This window comes from Meleagris gallopavo, chromosome 3, assembly GCF_905368555.1.
Source record: "Meleagris gallopavo chromosome 3, MGAL_WU_HG_1.1, whole genome shotgun sequence".
NCBI lineage: Eukaryota > Metazoa > Chordata > Aves > Galliformes > Phasianidae > Meleagris > Meleagris gallopavo.
In genome coordinates, this window is record NC_139406.1 from 10,923,360 (window position 1) to 10,945,815 (window position 22,456).

The window sequence follows — 22,456 nt, forward strand, 5'->3', positions numbered from 1 at the left end:
GTCTGACAAAATGGCGTCTGATATGGAAGTGCATATGAAGCAAAGGTGTGTCATTGAATTCCTCCACGTGGAAAAAATGACACCCATTGACAATCATTGATGTTTGCTGAATGTTGATGGAGACCAAACAGTGGAGGTGAGCACAGTGAGGTAGTGGGTGGTGAATTTCAGCAGTGGAAATAGCAACATGGGTCACCTTCCCTGGCTCAGGTTATTACCAGCATGACATGCAGGCTCTTGTTCACAGTGGGTGAAAACACAGTGCTGGTGATGGTGGCTATGTTTAAAAATAGTGTTTTATAGCTAAGAATCTGCTATTTCAAATGGTGTTACTGTGTTCTTTGCATCTCATTCGCCTTTTGCATGTCGTTATTAAACATTTTTATTATTCTCTCCCCACAGCCTCGCAGGGAAAGGGCAGAGCAGAAACTCCTTGTCGGCTGCAAGCTACTTTAGTTTCCACGCTCCACTTTCACACACACCCCTTCTCCCAGCGCCACTCGACCAGTTAAAACTCGCTTTCACACTAAGAACCGCCGGAGGCGACGGAACTCCCGCCCTTCGCACCGCCTCGAACGGGCAGAGCGCCGCCGCCTCAGGACGAGCAGTAGAGCGCCGAACGCGCGGCTCCATGCGATCGGTGCTCGCGCCGTGCCCTGGCGCCACAGCCACTTCCGGTATGCGCGGGGCGCTGCGGGAGGGGGCGAGTGGGATAACGGCGGTGCTTCCGGTCCAGCCGGCCTCCTCCCTTTCCACGCAGGTGAGCGGGGCTGAGCGCGACGGTGAGGAGCGTGGGTGTCGTGGAGCGAGCCGGGAGCGCGGGAAGAAGGGGGCGGTGTTGGTCCTGTCAGCTGTGAGAATCTCCGCCCGCAGCTCCGTGGCGCGAGGGCCGGCTTGTCGCTGCTCGGGAGCTCCGGTCGTGGCCCCGCCTGGGGACGGTGCTCGGGTAGGGGCGGGTCTGCGAGGGTCGTGTTGGCCCCGGTCTTGTTAGAAGAGTACTGAGATGCCAGTTTCTGCCGAGCTCGTGTTTCTTCCGTGAGTGTTACAAGTCAGGAGCTTTTCAGAGGCCAAAGAAACGTTGCTTTTCCAGTTGCGCCTTCATTTCCTCTTTTTCGTGCTGTAATCATTCAACGTTACTTGAAATGTGAAATGTTGAAATCCTACACTGCATGGGGCATTTTTCCAGAAGATTATGAATAGAAGGTATCCTTGCTTTAAAGTGGGTGTTATTTACATTCCTACACTGAGGAAGAAAAAGATAGGGAACATGCTGTTTTACACGTCAAATCCATTGGGCTTGAGGGAATTTTTCCAGAGAAGAAGATGAGCAGCACTTTTGATACATAGAAAAATAACAGTTTGAAAAGTCACCCTCGACTTCAGAAGAGTTCCAGTACTGTTGCTAATGAGATTGCTCCATGGAGAGTGTTTCAAACAAATGCATACACTCACTGCTTCTCCAGCTAAATAATGTGCCTTGAGGGAGAAAAGAAGGCTGCAGGGTGACCTTATTGCTGCCTTTCAGTACCTAAAGGGAGTCTACAAACAGGAGGGGAGTCAACTCTCTACAAGGGTTGATAACAGCAGGACAAGGGGAAATGGTTTTATGTTGAGGGAGGGAAGATTTAGGTTGGATGTCAGGGGGAAGTTCTTTACTATGAGAGCGGTGAGATGCTGGAACAGGCTGCCCAGAGAGGTTGTGGATGCCCCGACCCTGGAGGTGTTCAGGGCCAGATTGGATGGGGCCCTGGGCAGCCTGGTCTGGTATTGGATGTGGAAATTGGTGGCCCCGCATGTGGCAGAGGGTTGGAGATTCATGATTCTTGAGGTCCCTTCCAACCCTGGCCATTCTGTGATTCCGTTTAAATTATTGTGCATCATCTTATAGATGCCCTTGGGCATGACTGGAGCTAACAGTGTTACTACTGTTTTACTGCTAGAATCTGCAATAAATTAAATTGTCAGTTCGTAAAAGCTAGTGTTGTTGCTAGGGAAATACTTTGTATATGAATAGCCAAGAAGTCAGAATTATGTTAATAAGTACACTTGTTACTGCCTTTCCTTACCCTTACTTTTTCTGATCTGACTGTGATGTTCTATTTCTTTTGCAGGTCTTCCACAAATAATGTCTAAATTAGTAGCCAAAGGGGGAAATTTAGATACAAAACTGCCTTGTACGCTTTCCCCCATTGCTTAATTTGTGAAGTACACTTGGCAGTATGTGGCTATGCATTGTGCTGGGCGTACATCAGTCTCTGTTTTCCCATTCAGATGAAAAATTAGGCTTAGATTATTTCTGCAGCTCTTGATATTGCTGAGAAAATGTGGCATTAAAGAACACTTTTCCCGATACTGGTCAGGAAAGATCTGAACAGGCCATAACATAAATAAAGTTCTGCTGTGATGTCCTTCCTTGCTAGGGAATTTGCTCCTTAGGCTTGAAATTTAGAGTCCTAACTTAGCTCACTTCTTTCAGAGAGAGCAGTAACTTGTATCCTGATCTAGTGATTTCTCTCGGTGATCAAGTAAGGATCACCAAGTGTCTCTGCAGGCAACCTTACTGTTTTCAGTAGCAAAGGAATGCTGTAAACGCAGACCTGCTCAGTAGTTAAATCCCAACTTAACGGCTCCATATAATCGCTTTCATAAACTTCCCATCTTTTAAGCAGTTCAGCAGTTTCTTATTTATTCTGTTCTAGAATACCAATATTGTAGGGATGAAAAGATAATTTCTAGTAAAGTTTCTTCATGATCAGTTCTTGCCCATTTGCTCTCCATCAACTGCCATTAAAATTGGAATTATTTTTTTCCTTAATGACGATCACTGTGATACTTTTATTTAAAGCAGCTCTATTCTCTTTTCAGCATGCTAGGTTAGGGAGCTCTGATTCTGTTAACAAGGCGGGCTCTGTTGTTCTATCATGCCAGTCTTTTCATTCTTTAAATACATTTCTGAGAGGGATCAGAAACATGCACGATGTTGTATCAAAAAGTTTGTTTCTGCCTTCTAGGGTGCCATAGGTACTTTTGTATCTACTGAACAAGTCTACTTAGCCTTTTTTTGTTTTTATGACTGCCTCACTTTGTCATTAACTAACAATCCACAGGGGTGAAATTCCTGCCTTCAACTGCTGGTTTTCATCTGAAGAGCTTTGAATTTAAGCATAGTTATTATGGTCCCTAAATTACTGTTACAGTCCCCAAGCTATTCTTTCATAACCTTGATAGAAATCTTGGTAGTATCCAGCTTGTATCAAAAAAGGAAGCATAAGCACAATGTCAGTTTTATGCATTTCTTTCCTTTTTGAACTAAACTTGTCGTTTCTTATATTGCATAATTGTTGAAGTCAATGCAGATCATGTTTACTACACTTACTGCATGATCTTCATATGCTAGCACACTTTCCATTTGCAAGTGATGGGAAGAGTATTTTTCATAGATGTATAGTGACAAGTATTTTTAAGGAGAGGATTGCAATTAATTTGATTATGGACTGCTGGATTATGGCTAAACTAGACTCTCAACTGTGCTTAAAAATTGGGTGACTACTGATGGACCAGTGTGCTTATTTTTGAGGCTGAGAACAAGAAGAGAAGTCTCAAAAGTCATAATCTGTCCTTAACTTGGAATTAAAAATTATTTTCCTGTCAGTTTAGTAGGTTGCTAACTTCATTCTCCAGACTTCCCTTATCTAATTTTGTTTTCTATTACACGTAGAAATGGCTGCGTGCACTTAATGTTCAGTGGGATTGCCAATTGTGTATAGTTAGTCAGAAAACCAGGTTCATTTTTGAGACTCTCTTCTTTTTCTTCTTTTTTAATCTTCAAGTTCTTTTCCTCAGAATTGTGCGAGAAAGAATATGTAAACATGAAACAGTTAAGGAATGATGTCTTTCACTTCAATACTTAGCCAATCACCACCTCAAATCTGTAGCTTTTAGCCAGTTCTCACAGGTAATGGACTAGTCTGCTATATTTCCTTGTGAAAATGAAGTCAACTTGGCAGAACAGCAGTGCCTCCATAACAGTGTTTTCACTGGGATTTGATCACAGGAATCATTCTTTGACTTAGCAGCAGCTGGTATAGAAAGGCCAGTTTGAGATACTCTGCAGCTGATGTTAGTTTTCTGTGCTGCAAGTAAAATAATCCAGCAAAACTCTCAAACCTTTGTATGTTCCATGTAAATTTCACATTTGTTTTGTGTTATTGTTGGAAAGCTATATATTATGTCTTACCTGACTCTGTTGTTTCTTTCAGCTTTCAGTCAGAGGACACGAGGAAAAAGGACAGAGAGAAGATAACAGCAGCACCGAATGCAGCGAACGTGGAGTCATGGATCTGAAATTCACTTCAGCAAGAAAATACGTTTCCATCAGTGTACCTTCCAAATCTCAGACTATGTCACCCCATATCAAATCAGTAGATGATGTTATAGTTCTTGGCATTAATCTTAGCAAATTTAACAAGCCTGCTCAGTTTTTCATCTGTGTTTCTGGAGTTTTTATGTTTTATCTAATCTATGGATATTTACAGGTAAATGCTATGAATTTGTGTCTTATTGTACTTCTCCCTTTTTAAAAGAAATTCTTTAGTAATATGTTACTATTTTAATATGTATAGACATAAAATAGAAATTCACTGTAAAAACAAGCTCTTAGAATTTAAGAGCTTGATAATAAGCAGTTAAAATCTAACATTCTACAAAAATTCACCTGGGGTTGAGGTTTGGCTCAGTTCATTTTTATAATTTGTTTTTTATTTCTGTGCTCGTGACAAGCTGCATAATACATAATTGTTTTTAATGTATGTTTTGATATGTGATTTTACAGTCTTCTAAAAACAAATTTTAGAACCATTGAGACTGATATAGAATGGCTTGGATTGGAAAGGACCTCTAGGATCATCAAGTTCTGAGCTCTGAGCCGCAGGCAGGGTTGGCAGCTGCTGGATTAAGTACTAGACCAGGCTGCCTAGGGCCCCAGCCAACCTGGCCTTGAATGCCTCCAGGGATGGGGCATCCACAACCTCTCTGGGTAGCCTGCTCCAGCACTCACCACTCTCAGGGGAAAGCTTTCCTGGCATCAAGTTTCAGCTGTTGTTGACACCTCCATATCCACTTGAGTTCAGTGACTGCAGTACAGTAACAAGTCTGTTCTCTCTACTTGTCCTTCAGGACAAGACTGAAGTATATGTTATGGTTGGTTGTTAAACAGAAGCATGGTGTGCAGGGAAATGCTAGGTATTATTTTCATTAAGAATTCCTCTTCCTGACAGCTTTTTTGCTTCTATCTTATCTTGGCCAGTTATATTTCTGTACCTTTTTTTTTTTTTTTTTTTTGGGAAGCTCAGCTGAGTCTTCTCAATAAAGCAATGACTGAAAAGGTCTCAAATCATGTTCTTGGTGTGGCTTTCCAAAACACCTAAGAAGATTGTTTAAGTGAAAAAGTTACTATCAAACTTCCAAAGTTAGACAGTTATCAATAAATAAAAGCAGAATCTCAATAGGGAAAATATTAAGCAGCTTTTTTTTTTTTAACTGTTGTTCTTGCTGCCCTGTCTACCTATAACTGACACACATGCAATTCTTTATGCAATGCTTGTGTTTTTCCATTGCAAATTGTTCCAGTTTTAAATGTCCCTGCAGCCCACAAATTGGCAAGCTTACAAGTTCTGTTAATTTAGGCAGTCAGAATTTTAGTTCCATGATCCAAAGTGATGAGAATTACTACTAAATGTGTCTTAGTGGAAATATGTATTTAATTTATTTTGAGCTATTTACAAAATCTTGCTAAAAAGAATCTGCTCAAGTAAATGAACTGGAAAGCAGACTGAAAACCATCTGTAATTTGAGCTAAATATCCATGGATCAAGTGTATCCCTCTGATGAATGATCCATTAATTTCAGTAGATTTAAACCAGCAGTACATTTTTTTATTGCATTTAGGAGAAACTAATTGTCTTCTTCAGTACTGTGCAAGTTGTGCATGACAAGTGAATTCTAGTTAATTCTAGCAAGGGCTGGATTTGCATGTACATGAAGGAAAAAAATATTTTGAACATAATGTTTTGGTGTATGTATGTGACCTTGGTGGGGTTTTGTTTTTATAGGAATTGATATTTTCAGTGGAAGGTTTTAAACCTTTTGGTTGGTACCTCACTTTAGTGCAATTTGGATTTTATTCCGTTTTTGGACTAATAGAATTGCAGTTGATTCAGGACAAAAGGAGAAGGTATGTGTTTTTTTCCAAACATTTTGCGTGCTATCAGTCAAAAAAAGAAACATTTTGATGCTTATGATGAATTTATCTTCTGTTGCATCATTGTGAATGTGTTGAGGCATTGTTAGTAGATTCATGATAAAAAACCATCTGAACTTAAAGGGTAGTGTTAAAAAATATTTTGTAAGCATCCACTTAGAATTCAGGCCTGTAAATGGTCTTGTACTGTTGCTTTGTCCCATTTGTGGAGCTTTTTCAATCTGAAAGTGAATTGATACAGACTGACTGTGCTGCTTGGTACTGTTGTGTCTGGAATATCCCAAGTGCACTTAACTGCATTAAACCCCCGAGATTCTTGCAATCTTGAATCCTAAGCATATGAGATATATTGATATGAATCTGTGGCTGTTCTGTGGCTCCCTGCCCAAGTACAGCCTCTGCAATTTGCACATTGAAGCATTCTGGAAGCGTGGATAGAGGCTGTCGTATGCAAATGTTAAAAGTCCATTAGAACATTATTTCCTAGTTGAGAATAAGCATTGTTGCTTAGAAGTAGTCATCGTTGGCTGACTTCATGCATACTGATTTTAGGTAACAGTATTATTTTATAACCCGTATAACTGAGAACATTTTAAGGTAGGTGGCTTTCAGGCATGCATCAGATAATGTGTAGTTAACTGCTAGACACTGTTAACTGGTGTTTATGTTTTCATTTCCAAAATATTTGGTATTGGTTATAGTCCTTGCCCTGGTATGTAAGTTAAGTTGGAAATGTAGCTCGTCCATATATTTTTACTTTTTGTTTTATATAATCCAGGCAACTTCTTGCAGACATTAAAAATCTGTTTCCTAGTTTTTAGTCCATATTCACTCTTAAATTTTATTATAAGAATTATTTGTTAATGAGTATGCCTACATCATATAATGAGTTATGGATCAGACAGCGTTGCACAGGACATCTCCTTATGTTGCTAACTGTGACTTTGAGTATGCATAAGAAATAGTAGAACAGATGCACAACAGTTAATTCTGAAAAATTACCAAGTGAACCCAGTGATTGGTAAAAGTTAGTGCTGGATCATCTGTTATCAGATGATCATTTCATCAAATTGAAAAGAACAAACCTGAAAATATTCAAGGAGGATCTCCTTTTATAGCATCTGAATTCCCTCTTATTTCTGTTGAGTTTTTCACTGGTACTTTTTCTACGTTCTTTCTTAGGCCATCAGTGTTAATATGAAAACTTAGACAAACTGACACGGTGACAATGAAAAGACTAAGATTCAGGTTATCTAGGTGTACTGACCTTTTGTGTTTCCTTGACAAATAACCTAGAGCCTTTGTCTTGTTTTCTTGTTTGATATACTTTCTCAGAAGGAGGTTAAAACATTCTTGTTTGGACACTTTGAGCCATCAAGTTTGTGTCTTCCGTTTGAACAAAATGTAGTGGCAGTAATTGAAAGCAAAAATTTGAAACCAGTCTTTTATGTGCATTTTAAAATTTCTGGTATGGAACAAAAATGAGTGAAAAAAATGATCAAGTTCTATTATGAATACATTCCTTTATATAAATTTTCTAAGCTAAGTCTCCTCTAGTTGCATCTGCAATGCCAACATTCTTATGTTTATATTTTGTAGAATTCCTGGCAAAACCTACATGATAATAGCCTTTTTAACAGTGGGAACAATGGGCTTGTCAAATACCTCTTTAGGATATCTTAATTACCCCACTCAAGTCATCTTCAAGTGCTGTAAACTGATTCCAGTTATGGTAGGCGGGGTTTTTATACAAGGTAAGTGTTGGTCTTGCTGCTTTCTTATTTATTTATCTTTTAGGTTGCAGTCGTGTTCGGAATCCTGTACTTTGCTAAATCCCACTGACTAGAGAGGAACAGGTACCATTTCTCCTATAGGAGGTAAAATGTAAATTTCTGAGGCATCTTCTCAGAGAAGGTTGTTTAAAAAAAAAAAAAAGTTGTATGGGTTACTTGCAAAATTTCTGTTTTACGAAGACCTTTAAAATCAATATTACTTTTTCTAAACAAAAACACTTCATAAATGAAGCATTTTCAGTGCTGGTATGGAAAAAAAAACTAAACTAGGATTTAATGATTTGTGAAGAAATCCTTTTTGTTTGAAAACCTTAATTTGTAAGTTGTATCATATTTATTGTTCAAAGTGAAAGGATTTAGTTGGATGTATATCTGACTTCAGTCATCTCTGGCTAATCCCAAAATCATTGTTTGTGTCTGAAGAACAGTAAAAGGGATCTGGAGTACAGTGGATAAAGACTATAGTTATGTGAATAAATTTCAGTGTTTCTGGAGTTAGTAGGTTTAAGTATATTATAATAAAGTTAATGTTTCTTTGGTATACAAGGATTCACTGAGTCAGTTAAGTTCTGCATATGAAAATGTTATGGAGCACTGTCAATAGTTATGCATTCTGTTAGTTTTTGATGTTATAGTTGCAATAGACTGAGCTTGTATAGTGCTCCAGGCCAGCAAAAAATTGTTGGATAGTTTTTATCCAAGCAACAATATGTATTTTTTTATTTGCCTGCTCTCTTTTTCCACTTCCACTTTACACCCTCTCAAACTAGAAGGCAGTTGGGTTTTAAAAGTTCCCAAATCGCCTGTTGGTGTTTGGGAATGACTTTTCTCTGAACAATAAGGGCAGCCGAAGTCTCTTGAATAAGAGAAAAATTAAGAAAATATCCAGGTTCTCCTGAATATGCTCAGATGGTGATGTGTTAGGGAGGGTGTGTCTAAGGAGTAAAATTAATATCGATCACAAGAATCAGATAATAGTCTGTTAAGATCCTTCTCTGCTTTAGGAACTGCTGCTATAGAAGAAACTGATTTCAGTCACTAAAGGCTGGAGCACTAAGTCTTCTGTTGAAGTGAAGGACGACTAAACAGTTTTTCCTTTGCCTTCTAGTCTGCTGACAGGGTAAACACAGAATGCTGAGAGTAATAGAGTCTCATTCATGTTGTTTTTATTGCTTTTGCAGGAAAACGTTACAACATTGCAGATGTGTCTGCTGCCCTATGTATGAGTCTTGGATTAATATGGTTTACTTTAGCTGACAGCACAGTTGCACCAAACTTCAACTTGACAGGTAAAGATAGATTTTTGGAGTATAATAAAATGCAGACTTTTCTTACTGTAAGCATTCCATAAAAGTTTTAAGAGTTCTTGGTGTAGTGCCTCATGTATCCTACTGAAAATACAGGGTTTTTTTTCTGTCTTTGTACTGGCAGATATGTATCTGTGGTAGTAGAGATATTTACTCCAAGCCTTAGTTTTTTAGGGTCTTAAAGCTTAGGAAAATAACCACGCTTTGTGTTGAAATACCACATACTTGTTCTCAAGAAATATTTACTTCCCTGTGAATGCCTTACAATAAATAGGATAAAAATTTAGTCCGAGGATTTTAAAATTGCAAAAGTCTGTCTTTTCCAGTTCAACCTTTCAGTCTTGTTACATTTCAGAACCATTGTATTTATTGATGATTTCACTCTTAGAGTGTAGGCACTGTACATTTTTGCACGTTACATGAAATCAGAAATAACTAAAACATTCTTATGTTTAAAAACTTAATTGAAAATCTGTTGCAAATGACAGGGGAGAATTGGTTATTCCTAAAATGCATTTTATGTACCTGGTCAGTGTTTGGATTACTGCTGATTTTTGAAGTACATTTGAATAATCAAATAATCAGTTTTTAGTGTATTCTTCCTTTACAATTCTGAGATTAATGACAGTAACCATTATTAGAAATGTTCATTGCGGAACTTTTATTTCTCAACAGTGAAAGCATTAATTTATAAGTTCTATTCATAAAAATATTAATAACTTTTATTAATAATATAAATAAAATTTATTTGATAAATATCATTTTAAATAAAGGCTTTTTATTCTAAGAGAACATTATTTCATCTGGTGTTGTTGATGGTCAAATGGAAAGATGGTATTTGAACTATATTTTCTGCCTTGCTTATGTGTTAGGTAGTGTGACAATTTTAGTGCTACTGGTAATGGAAGACTTTCTTTTTTTAATAAATCACTCGATTATATAACCTGCTGTGCATTCATGTGTTTGTGGTGCAATTGGGTGGCCACTTAGACAAAATATACTTATTTTGGGTGTAAGAAGGTGATACGCATGTGATTATAGTCTAGTATTCTCTGAATACAGAGACATTCTACTTTTACAGCAGTTCTAGACAACTGCTTCTAAACCTTCAGAGAATAAACAGTGTTGTCTATCAGTTTCTTTCATACATCTCAAATGATTTTGTATATATTGAACTTGAGAGCACTATGATTTGTAGGACATCAGTTCTATGAAAATAGAATGTAGACTTGAATTCAAAACTCTGGGTCTTCCCTTAATAAGGTAATTCAAAATTCTACTGCTCACCTTTTTGTATTCCTTTTTGTCTGTTTTGTTTTATTTTCACTCAGTAGAATGCATAGTCTTTGTCCAGTACAAATACTAAAATAAAGCATGAGCAAATGTAAGTTTTGCCCGTGTCACACCCTCAAGAATTTTACAAGTTGTTTATTTTCTTGTTTTGTTTTGTTTTCCTGCTATTGAGTTCCAGCCTCAGTATTGCTGGGTCATAAAAGGTTTTCTTTAGACATGAAAGAGTTCAACAAAGGAAACAAAAACTATCTTCTGCCAGAACAGGTACATATTTGTACATATTTGTAACTAAGGAAGAAATATATTTTTCAACGTAGAGCTGGTAATAAGAGCTCAAAAAATTTCCTACCATTACTAAATTAGAGAGGTAGATAACCTAAACAGTTACAAATAATAGAGAATGTCCAGAAGAGAAAGTAGAGGAGAAAAATGTGCCCAAGGAGACAATCTTGAAACATTGATGCTACTGAAACTTCCACAGATCTGTCATTGCAGGTATAAATGGAAATTACCTGTTATTTATAGCAAGAAAACAGTGAAAAAAATACTTCTGTGCAAATTTCTCCATTTTAGACTATAATGTCAGATACAGTTTAGTCTTTTGCAGACTGGAAAGCTGATGCCAGTTTTGATTCTGTAATAACTTTGTTGTGACCAGGTATAAAGCATTAAACCACAGGGTCCATACCTGAACAGTACTTTTTAAAAATGGGATATTTCAGCAATGAAGGATTTTCACAGTGAATCCTCTTGCATTTTTCTTATCACTACATCTAACATTGCCTTTTTTCAGGGGAAATAATATAGGGCTAACTTCTGAAAGGAATGTTATTTGATTATTTATTAAAAAAATACCTAAATGAATGCAGCTGATGTACTTTCACTGTTTTTACTACAAGAAAATTAGAGCTTTCTTTTTTTATAGCAATAACCAGATACTCCTATCAAGCCTAGAGGCAGACAGAGCTTGGAACTTGGCTGTTGGGAGGAGTGGGAGTGGACACTGATATACAGATTTGTTAAAACTTTCATTAGTATAATGAAATTTGCTGATATTTGGAGATAACATAGAATCATAGAACGGCTTGGATTGGAAGGAACCTCAGGGATGATCAAGTTTCAAGCCCTTACCACAGGCAGGGCCACCAACCTCCACATTTAATACTAGACCAGGTTGCCCAGGGCCCCATCCAACCTGGCCTTGATCACCTCCAGGGATGGAACATCCACAACCTCTCTGGGCAGCCTGTTCCAGCACCTCACCGCTCTCATAGTAAAGAACTTCCCCCTGACATCCAACCTAAATCTTCCCTCTTTGAGCTTATCAGATATGGATTTGATATGGTATTTTTTTATTACTGTATTACTGGTTTGCTATTTCTGAGCTTTTTCAGGATAACTATGGAGTGATTTTTATCACTGCTCTGATTTGATAATAAATATTCTTAACAGGTTTTTGTTTTTCTTTTATTAGGTGTGATCCTGATATCCCTTGCACTCTGTGCAGATGCAGTTATAGGAAATGTACAGGAAAAAGCTATGAAGTTGCACAATGGTTCTAATTCAGAAATGGTAAATATTAGTTTCTCATTTAGTAGTCTGTCACAGATTTCAAGATTATTTAAATAATCCGACTAATATTGTTATCTGGGCAGGATAAAGGCTGAATTAATACAGAATTAACATCCTTTGCAATTTTGAAACATGTTTTGTCATAGACAATGTATGCAATGACAAAACAAGAAATTATATCTGCTTTTCTTTGATATGTGAACAGTTATTTTTTGGGTATGCATCCTTGTTTTTTTTCTAGTTGCTTTTCTGTTTTTTTTGTAGGGTTGTTTGGTTAGGGTTCTTTTGTTCGTTTTTTTTTCTCTTATGGAGGCTTTTTATTCAAGTGCTTTTTTCTGTATCCAATTTCAAATGTATATTGGAGCTACAAAAACCACAGAATCGCAGAATGGCTTGGGTTGGAAGGGACACTTAAGATCATGTAGTTCTAATCCCCTGCTTTAGACAGGGACACTCCCTCTAAACCAGGATGCTCAAAGCCCCATCCTGCCTGGCCTTGAATGCTTCCAGAGAGGGAGCATTTTCTATAGGCAGTGAGTTCAGAGTCTTACTGCCCTCACTGTAAAGAATTTATTACTAATATCTAGTGTAAATCTACCCTCTTTCAGTTTAAAGCCATTTTCCCTTATCCTGTCTCAATATACCCTTATAAAAAGTCCCTCTTCAGCTTTCTTGTAGGCTCCCTTCAGGTACTGGAAGGCCACTGTAACAGTCCCCCTGTAGACTTCTCCAGGCTGAAGAGCCCCAGCTCTCTCAGCTTGTCTTCATAGTGGAGTTTCTCCAGCCCTCTGATCATCTTCGTGCCCTTCCTTTGGACCTGCTCCAACATCTCAATGTCCTTCTTGTGTTGGGGGCCAAAACTTTGCTTTTCATTCTGTATTAGATGAACAGATGTTGTCTTGGCATTTTCTTCCACTTGTAGAAAATCAGCATAGTGATTAAGATCATTAAAGGCTTTGTTTGTTTGAGCCTAGATACTGCATTCTTGGATTCTTTTCAGAGAATTCAGTGCAGAAATGCAAACAATTTCAGAAATCATCTTTCTAGACTTGAGATCATGAGTGAGGATTAAGAGGTCCTCTCAGGGAGCAGGTTTAATGAGCAATGATCCCAAAATACAGTTGGGTAGTGAAGGAATGTGTCATCCATGGGATTTCTTGCAGAAGTTGGAGCTCATTCTTGATTAAGCAGTTATGAAAAGAGAAAAGATTCTTGTAGATAAAAATCATTTTCCAGAAGAGCAGTTACTATGTCTGATTTTGCTTTATATTTGATTCTAAGGAAAACTTATTTCCCACTTCCTTATGAGGAAGTAGCTACGTGTTGTTGAGTCCCTGTTCTGAGAAGTAAGATCATAAATCTGGGGAAAAAGCTGGATGGTTGCAAAGGCAAAGAATTAGAGCCTGACTTTTGTGTGTAAAAACACTGTGCAGAATTAGAGCTCTGAATATCAGTCTGTTTTTTAAGAAGTTGAAAGTAGTTCTGCTATTGAGACATACACTGATTCTCATTTACTGTAGAGCAGTGGCAAGTGTTTCATCTCGTGGCATTATCAGTTGTTAGTATGCTTACTTTTGCAAATAATTGAGATACTACAACAAGGAAACAACTGATAAAGCCCTTGCCAGAAGAAGCATGTCCATAATTGACACTGAGTTTTGAAAGTGTGCTAAGTCAGTGTTTTCTAGTTAGCAACACATGAAATAGTTTTGTTTGTTATCTGCCTTTCTTGAGGGAAAGGGCCACTAACAGCAGTTGCTTCCCTCCACACCAGTGTGTGTATAGAAGGGCAGCTCCAGCTTCTGAACTTGGCCAGAGCTAATCTTAGGTCAAGATTTGGTATCCCATAGCTATTATGCAGTGTAGTGTAGGTGAGCTGAAGTGACTGTGGCAGCTCATGGTGATTAAATGCACATTTAATGTAAAAAGCTTCTTAATGCGTACAATAAATATCAGAAATCTATCTGTCTTTGGCATATTATTCAAGCTAATTATATAGTTTTCAGAAGCTTTGTTTGGACTGTGAAATCCTGAACGTGGAGGATTTCAGTCAGCACTGACTTCAGGATACTAACTGTCTAGCTTACAAAAATTTTTCATGTTGTTGTGGGTAGGAAGAATGATGAATGCTTATTATTCATTTTTCTTTATACGTAAGCTGTTACAGGAGTACTAGTAAAAATATCTTCAAACACTACAAATCCATCTCAGAAACTGAAAATATTAAAGTAGAAAATTAAATGCTTTCAAAGATATGACCCTATTAATATGATATCACCTGGTAATTGTTTTCTTTTAAACTCTTGTAGGTTTTGTACTCTTACTCAATAGGTTTTCTGTATATTTTATTTGGATTAACTTGCACTAGTGGATTAAGCCCTGCAGTAGCATTTTGCTCACAGGTAGGTGTAAAAATTTCTTTTTTTTTTTTTTTTTTTTTTTTTTTTTGCAAATAACCTCAGTAGAAAACGTTGCTCTGTATAGTTTAGAAAATCTCACCACTTCTCTAATGTTATGCTTTCATCATGTAACCTGGTTGAGTTGTATATTTCATGCATTAAGTATGTTGTTACAGTCTTTATTGTATAAGATAATATGATAATGTTTAAAAAACAAAAACAATGAAATTACAAGACCAAACTTATAAGCCTATAATTTCATAATTATTCTTCCATTATTTAACTAAAATTAAATAAGGATATTTGCATGAATGCATTCTTGAACAGCTTATTATTGTTCAAGCAGTTGATTAAAGTCTGTAGTTTTGTCATTTTTTTAATACCTCAGGGTTTGTTTTACATTTTCCTAACAGGCTTTTGTTGTTATTGCAGCATCCAATTCAGACTTATGGTTATGCATTCCTTTTCTCCCTGACTGGATATTTTGGCATATCCTTTGTTCTAGCTTTGATTAAAATCTTTGGTGCCCTTCTGGCCGTAACAGGTATGAACAAATGATGTCTTTGCTGCTTTTGGGATAAAAACTTGAAGTATTTTGTTATTTAGGACAGCTTCTGAGAATTGTTGTTTCTCTGGCCTTTTTTTCTCTTGTTTGTGCTGATGATGTTGGTTTGTTTAGAAGGCTTATTTCTGGTGTATATTTGGGAACTTCCTCCTCCTTTTCCTGCTGCAGTTTCAACATAGCAGAGCATATTAAGTAGCATTGTGCAGGTGGCTTATGCTGTGTTTTAATACAGAAACAGCACTATTCTAAAAGGAGGAACGCAGCCAAGATATAAGGAAAAGATGAGTGTTACTTGAAACATGGAAGAAAAACATATTCAAGTAAGGCATGGCAGGCACCTTAAGCATAGAATTTCTGGAGATTTCCAACAAAAAACATTGTTAGGAAAGGTATGAAGGATTTCTCTGAAGATTTTGTGCATATCCACACATTTTTAATGGAATGCTGCTGTAGCAATGTTAAGTATACACTAAAAGTCAGTTCAAAATAAACTCAAGTGGAACAAATTCTGACTCTTGCGACAGTTTATTCAGTTTTTTATTAAATGGAATGCAATAAAGAGTATTTGTTTTGGAAGTTAAGATGTAAACTAAACCGACTTCTCCTGGACTGTAATGTTAATGGCAGAAGCAGACTGTCTAGCCTTTTGGTTCTTCTTTTAGGCTTACACAGCAACTGGCCCCAAAATAGAAACAGTTGTATTTTCTGTTGAATCTTAGTGCAACATATATCAACTATGTCAAGAAAAAAAGATGTGAAGTACAAATGTAAAGTATCAGTAATATATTGAAAACATTTTTCCCAGTCACCAGTGTGACTAGCTGCGTGTGTATGTATAACAAATTGAATCTCTCAGGTATGTTAAAGGCTGCTGTAATCCTCTCCAAGTTAAGAAAGTCACTAAATGCCATTGTGCCTGTTCTTGCAACAGTTCAATTAACAGTGCAATTAAAAAGTTGTGATGTGATGCTCTGACTTGAGTATTTTTCTGTGAGTAAATGCAAGTCAGACCTATCTGTGCTGACAGTCCCCAGGTATGTATCCCAGTTGCTGAGGAAAAAGTGGACTTGAAATGAGAGGCAGTCACAACCATTACGGATTTTCAATCTCCATAGGTAGTCAGACTTGACTCTTAGCCCATCTATAACTGGGCATAACCTTCATCTTGAGTAATCAGTCATCTGGAAAAGTCACGTAGAGAGACTGAAATCTTAATAGTTAAAATTGTCAGGCTCTGTATGAGTGAGTAGACAGCTAGTACCAGTCTCAGCACTGCACTGACAAGTAATGTCATCTAGTTGTACGTGGTCTTTATTAATATGTTAGTTGATGTATGCCTTAGAAGCAATGAAAAGTGTTAAACGTACTCCGTTTTGAAGGCCAACTGTATTGTTTCCTAGAAAGAAGTAAGCTTATTGATAACTTTGTCTACTCAAGATCCTTAAAGGAGGAACAGTATGTAGTTAAATCAAAGAAACTGCTGATAAGACAAATAACAGAAATTGTTTGCATTAAGTCTGTTGTGTGTTGCATCTGTCTCTGTGAAGCTTTGACAAATTTTAGCATGAGATGCTGCTACCTGAGTGTAGCAAAGCTACAGCAAAATGATGTGGCTATTGCAAGTGAATGAGTGTTTTCAACTTGTATCACAGTGTGTTTGTAAACAGTCAGCTGAAGTGTATACATGTTGGAATATCCTCAACCATCAGGATAAACAGAAATGACCTTGCTGTTAATTTTAGCAGTAGTTAATTGTAGTGTTAACATTTTTAATGTATCTCACAACACTGTAGGAAAAGTCTTAAGGAGCTTGATTGTTTTTCAGCATCTTTCTGTATGTCTGCTTTCAGAGTACCCCTGAAATTACTGTTCTTTATTATGTGCAGCTGCTGGAATAGTGAATTGTTTGCCTGAACAGCACTGCTGTTTCCAAATTTAAAAAATCACCTGTGTGAAGTGTGAATTTTTCCAAAAAATTGGCCTTAGCCTATCTAGCTTCTCTTGTTGCATGTGTAATTGTTACAGCATTCTATAAGAATGGTTACATCAGGATCATTCCTTCCTCAGGTTACCTTTTCTTAAAACTTCAAACATCAATCACAAGGGACTGGGGTGGGGAGGTGTAGCAAGATGCCATGGAACTGCTTTGCTCTCCTCCCTCTCCCCCCAAAAGCTGGTTTCTGTCAGGTAACGCTCTACTTCATTTGCATTAGTGGAGAGGAACATACAACCAGTTATTTTCTGGCCTGAAAATTGCATGCTCTGATTTTCTATTAATTCTTCTCTGTAGCACTACAGTATTTGTTTTTATTGAAGTTTAGTGCATCTAATGGCTGGAAGTTGGCCCAGATAAGAGGCTTGGTTCATGTGTTAAAGCAGCTCTTAAAAAATTTTAGAAGAAGTACCTACCTGTGGTAAAAATTGCTTAAGAGTGCTGTGGAATAGCAAAACCTTCCCAGATTTCCTTGTGTCTAACCTTGATAATCCTAACACTTGAACCCTTTCTGTGTTGGCCTTAGCAATGTGAAAAGGTTTATTGTGCCTTGGAAGAACAACTGCATTCATTACTGTCCCCCTGTCAACCCTCCCCCTTATTAGAGAGAGTGGGGTGATGGAGTTTAATGAAAATTGTATTTCTATTAGCAGAATGAGAAATTGTCAGACTTAATCGGGAAAAAGAAGAAAAGGCACTTAATTTAGAAGGAAATGGTTACATAAATATTTTAATTAATAACTGATTTGAAAGAACAGAAGTAATCATGATTAGAAAAACTGAATTTAACCATTTTTTAAATTATTCATCTGTAAACTGTTTTCTAATTAAAACTCAATTTTTTTTTTTTCATTCGCGTTTAATTTTTCATGTACCACAAAATCATTCTATTTGATGTGCATAAATTTCTTAAAATATATAGAAATTGAGGTTGGGGCAGATAAAGCAATGATGAAGGCTGTTTCTTCCAGGACTAAGTATGCTTTTAAGAGGAAAAATTCAGTGGGAGAAGCTTGTGGGGGGTGAAACTTGCTTTAGTGGACAAAAAAAACAAAGCATGAGAATACATCTATAGTTATTGTTTTTTGTTTTTTTTTTTTTTTGTCATGATGTTATGTTAATACTAATGTGGCTGTAGTCATGAGAAGATTTTTTGTCTGTTATAGCAAAAAGTACTTTGTGGTCATTGAAATATTTTCTGCTGCTAAAGAAACTTGTTTTTCTACTGGTACAGACAATTGTACAAGATTCTTTAACAAATGAAAGCCTATGCTGTCATGTAACACCTTCTCTGGCCCTTCATAGCTGAATTTGCACACCTGGCTGCACTGTTAATGTTTTTCAAGGTTTTCATAATACCTTTACTCATTTACTGTTTGCACGTTTCAGTGATAAATGATGTATGTTTTCAAGTATGCAGTTTACTAGCAACGTTTCATTCTTAATCACAGCATATAGCTTTGGCATTGCAAATAACTGTCAAAAGTTATAGTTAGAGAGTAAGCCAAAAGTTCCCACTGTTTTGCTAGCAGAATTGTGTTCCCAACTTTTCCTACAACCTTGTCTTTGCTAGTGATGAGATCACATGTGGAAGAAGGCCTTTTAAGAATTTTAGGAAAGCTTACTAATGCATAGTCATTGAAGTCAGGCATCCTCGGTCTTCTAGATTGCTAGCCAAAGTTACATTTCTCTGCACTGCTATATAACTGAAATTGCATTAACTTCAAAAGAATTACAGTATGGCTGGTCTCATTCCACTTAGAAATAAAGCCCAAAGCAACTGTCTAAACCACAGGACCGTGATAAAGTCACATGAGAATGGTGAGAGATTTGGAGTGTCCAAGTCCTGTTGGGTCTGAATCCACTTCTTTCAGCTTTAACAGACCAATGGTTTTAGTTCACATGATCAGTTACTTGCAGGGATTGTCCATTGCTTTCAGATACTATGAATTGATTAGAGAGAAGCTGTTAAACACCAAGTCTTGTTCTGGGAATTTCTGTGCTTCAGATTCTGGGACTAGAGATGACACCATTTGGATGGTGTGCTTGTTTTGCATAACATAGAATCATATAATCCTTGCTGAGTTGGAAGGGCCCTTTAAAGGTCATCTAGTCCAATTCCCTTGCAATGAATAGGGGCATCCACAGCTAGATCTGGTTTCTTAGAGCCAGGGGCATCCACCTGGGCAGCCTGCTCCAGTGCCTCACAGCCTTTATTGTAGAGTCTTTTTCCTTACATCCAACCTAAACTTATCCTTGCTAAGTTTGAAACCATTTCCCCTTGGCCTGATTCATGATTCTAGAGTTATTTTACACTGGAGAGGTGCATCTACAGTTTGCCTTTGCACCAAGGATGACAGTGAGTGTGGCCAGATCCCTAACAATGTAGTAAGGGTGTCTACTAATGTCAGAGGCTGTCTTATATTCTTACGCTGTCAGTGGATTCTTAAAGAAATAATTTTGTTTTCCTCTGCAGTAACAACAGGAAGAAAAGCAATGACAATTGTGCTTTCTTTTTTGTTCTTTGCAAAGCCATTCACATTCCAGTAAGTATTTATAGTTTTAAGTGTATTTTTATGTATTTTATTAAAAGAAAGTTGATCATGGATTTATAACGACAGTAGTTAATCATATTCAGGCTTCAATGGTTTTTGTTCTATATCTTCTACAATGTTGACAGTCTGTTGTAGATTCTGTCTTGATGCTAATCATGCTAGAGAAAATAGTTTCCATTTTCCTAAAGGTCTGGAAGATAAACTGTTCCATGTGTTGGCATTTTTGGTTGTTGCTTTTTAAGAAATACGTAATATCTGGGATTTATGATACTTACTGAATTGTTCAGGTACTTTTCTCCAGGAAGGTTTGGCTAAAGGCAGGCCTTTCTTCAGTATTACACCTTTTCTGAGCACAAGCTTGAATTCTTAGCTAGCCCTTCTTAACAAGTGGAAGACCCTCCTATCTGGGGAGAAAATTAAAATGAAAATTTCTGGGGCTTTGAATTCTTCCCTGATTTAAATCTCAGTGAAGAGTTTTTTGTCCTTGGAAAAAATGCAGCAGAGATACTGCAATGATTTAAATTCTAATTTGAAACAAAACATAATTTAATTTTATTACTATGTGCAAATATGACACTTAAGAACAAAGCATAGGGCTAAATGCCCATATGGAATTTATTCCAGGTAAAAATGTTGAGGCTTAAAATAACAGGGCTTAAACAAGAAGTGTGCATTAGGAAGTACAGACGTAAGACACTGAATGAGTGCATGTTTTAGGCCAGTGATAGAGAGAATGGCTCTCCTAAATATAGACAAGGAAAACGTATTAAAACCTCTCCGGTCTACTTTCTTCATATAAGAAAGAACAGTTAATCTTGTTTATTTTTTAACTATGAAGCCACATTAATAAACTGCTCATTCAATACAAGGAAAGGAAGGATTGGAGCACAGCAGTAATGGAGATTCAAGGAAATTCTTTCTCCAAATCCATCAACTTGTTTCTTGTTGTATTTTGTGGTGTTTTTTTTTTTCTTAACTTCCTCTCTCATTAATTTAGGATTTTTATTTTTATCTCTATATTATAAATATTGTTCAGTATGAAGTGCTAATGGTAACCTCTTTTCTCTCCTTTCTCTCCCATTCAGATACGTGTGGTCAGGCTTACTGGTTGTCCTTGGAATATTTCTTAATGTTTACAGTAAGAATATGGATAAAATCAAACTGCCTTCACTGTATGGTATTTGGAAAAAAAACGTGGAAGAAAGAAAAACAAGGACGTTGTCACAAACTGTATAGAGAGTGGTTTATGCCATGTCTAGACTCTGACTTCCTGTTTTATTGGAACAGTCTTCAACTGATTCACTTTCCAAAGGGAACATTATTAAAACCAAAGGAGCTGAAGGCATAGTATCTGCTTGCAGATAGCTGGAAATGCACATTTTTGTGAGCCCTTTCTCCAGAGCACTTGAATTCATCGTGAGAGGCATTACAGGCCATTATCAGGTGGCATTATAAGGCAATGAAGGACAGCAGCTCCTGGCAAACCGCTGAGAAGCTGCACTCTGAATGTGACACAGTAGAAGACTTACTTGGGCATTTTAATGATATTGGCCACGTGTCTGATTCCAGATTAGTGTTTCTTAGTCTTTGTTAGTTGTCTGGCTGAGGTAATTTAAATGTAATACTGTATTCACATTTAATGGAACCTAATTAGCAACTGGTTGACCAAATTGCTGTTTTAAAGGTGCAAGATTTAGAATATGGTATGTTGTCACTCTTTGTCACATTAAATAAAAACGTTGTTTTTTTTTTAATAAGTTACTGATCAGGTCATCACAAAACTTATTTATTGTCATAATTTCCATTTTTGTGGAAATCTTAAGGTATCATTTTACTTGGTGGTCATTACTTGCAAGGAATGAAAATAAGGCTGTTTGAGCAGTCAGCATCTGTGCTTTTACAACAGTGGAAGTGGACTTTGGACATCAACTAGCAACTGAGGAGAAAGAATGACAGTGTAATGATTGAAACAGCAGTGTAAGAAGTTGTAGTTTGCTTATTCTGTGGTGAAGCAACCAACTTATCGTGGCCTATGGCACTCTTTGTCAAAATGATGTGAAGAGATATGAAAGAAGGTTCTCTGAATCAAAGTTCTCTATTTTCAGTGTTGGCCTAAAGAATAACAGCATCTGATACTGTATTTAAGAAATGTATTGTCTCTGTGTGGTAATGAATTTAAGAAGGTTTGGGTACAGACTACAGTTTTCTTTGTTTTATGGTAGGAGGAGACAGTTTACTTCCAGTCTTTCATTGTGAATTTGGGAAGATTGAGTCCATTTCTCTCTCCAGCTTTTGTTTTCAATTCACTTTGAATCACTCGCCTTCTCTTTCATTTTATGTATTTAACACTGGCACTTTAAAAATACAGATCACTTTATAGTTGATCGTTCTCACACAGTCATGGTAGTTCTTGTTGTAGCATCCCTTATGTGCTGTAAGCTTGTTTTGTGTTGTTTCATAAAAAATTGATGACTTATTCAACTTAGACAACTGTAATTTTGATAATAGAACTGTGAGATCAGAAAGAGTGTAAGAACTGAAAAACTACACAGGATGTTTTGCCTTCTGCCAAAGATGTTTGTGAAAGTAAACAAAATGTGCATGCAAAATGTTTGCCAGACATTTGGGAAGAATTGCTGTTCCAAGGAGCTTGTGATCAAAGCACGGATCTAAAAATGTGCCTTAAATTTTGCTTACTGACTTGGTAGCCAGCATATGTC

The 22,456-nt window shown here is 37.0% G+C and overlaps 1 protein-coding gene across 1 annotated transcript; it reads left to right on the forward strand.

Moving 5' to 3' along the window:
• The first annotated feature begins 604 nt into the window (after nt 1-604).
• On the forward strand, nt 605-21,493 carry SLC35B3 (solute carrier family 35 member B3). Its single transcript, XM_085220250.1, is given in 12 exon segments — nt 605-760; nt 4,260-4,535; nt 6,111-6,232; nt 7,859-8,013; nt 9,234-9,341; nt 12,127-12,224; nt 14,534-14,626; nt 15,056-15,167; nt 17,256-17,272; nt 17,275-17,375; nt 19,658-19,727; nt 20,822-21,493. Coding segments are annotated over 12 exon segments (1,326 nt in total). The 5' UTR covers nt 605-631; the 3' UTR covers nt 20,867-21,493.
• Nucleotides 21,494-22,456: the final 963 nt, after the last annotated feature.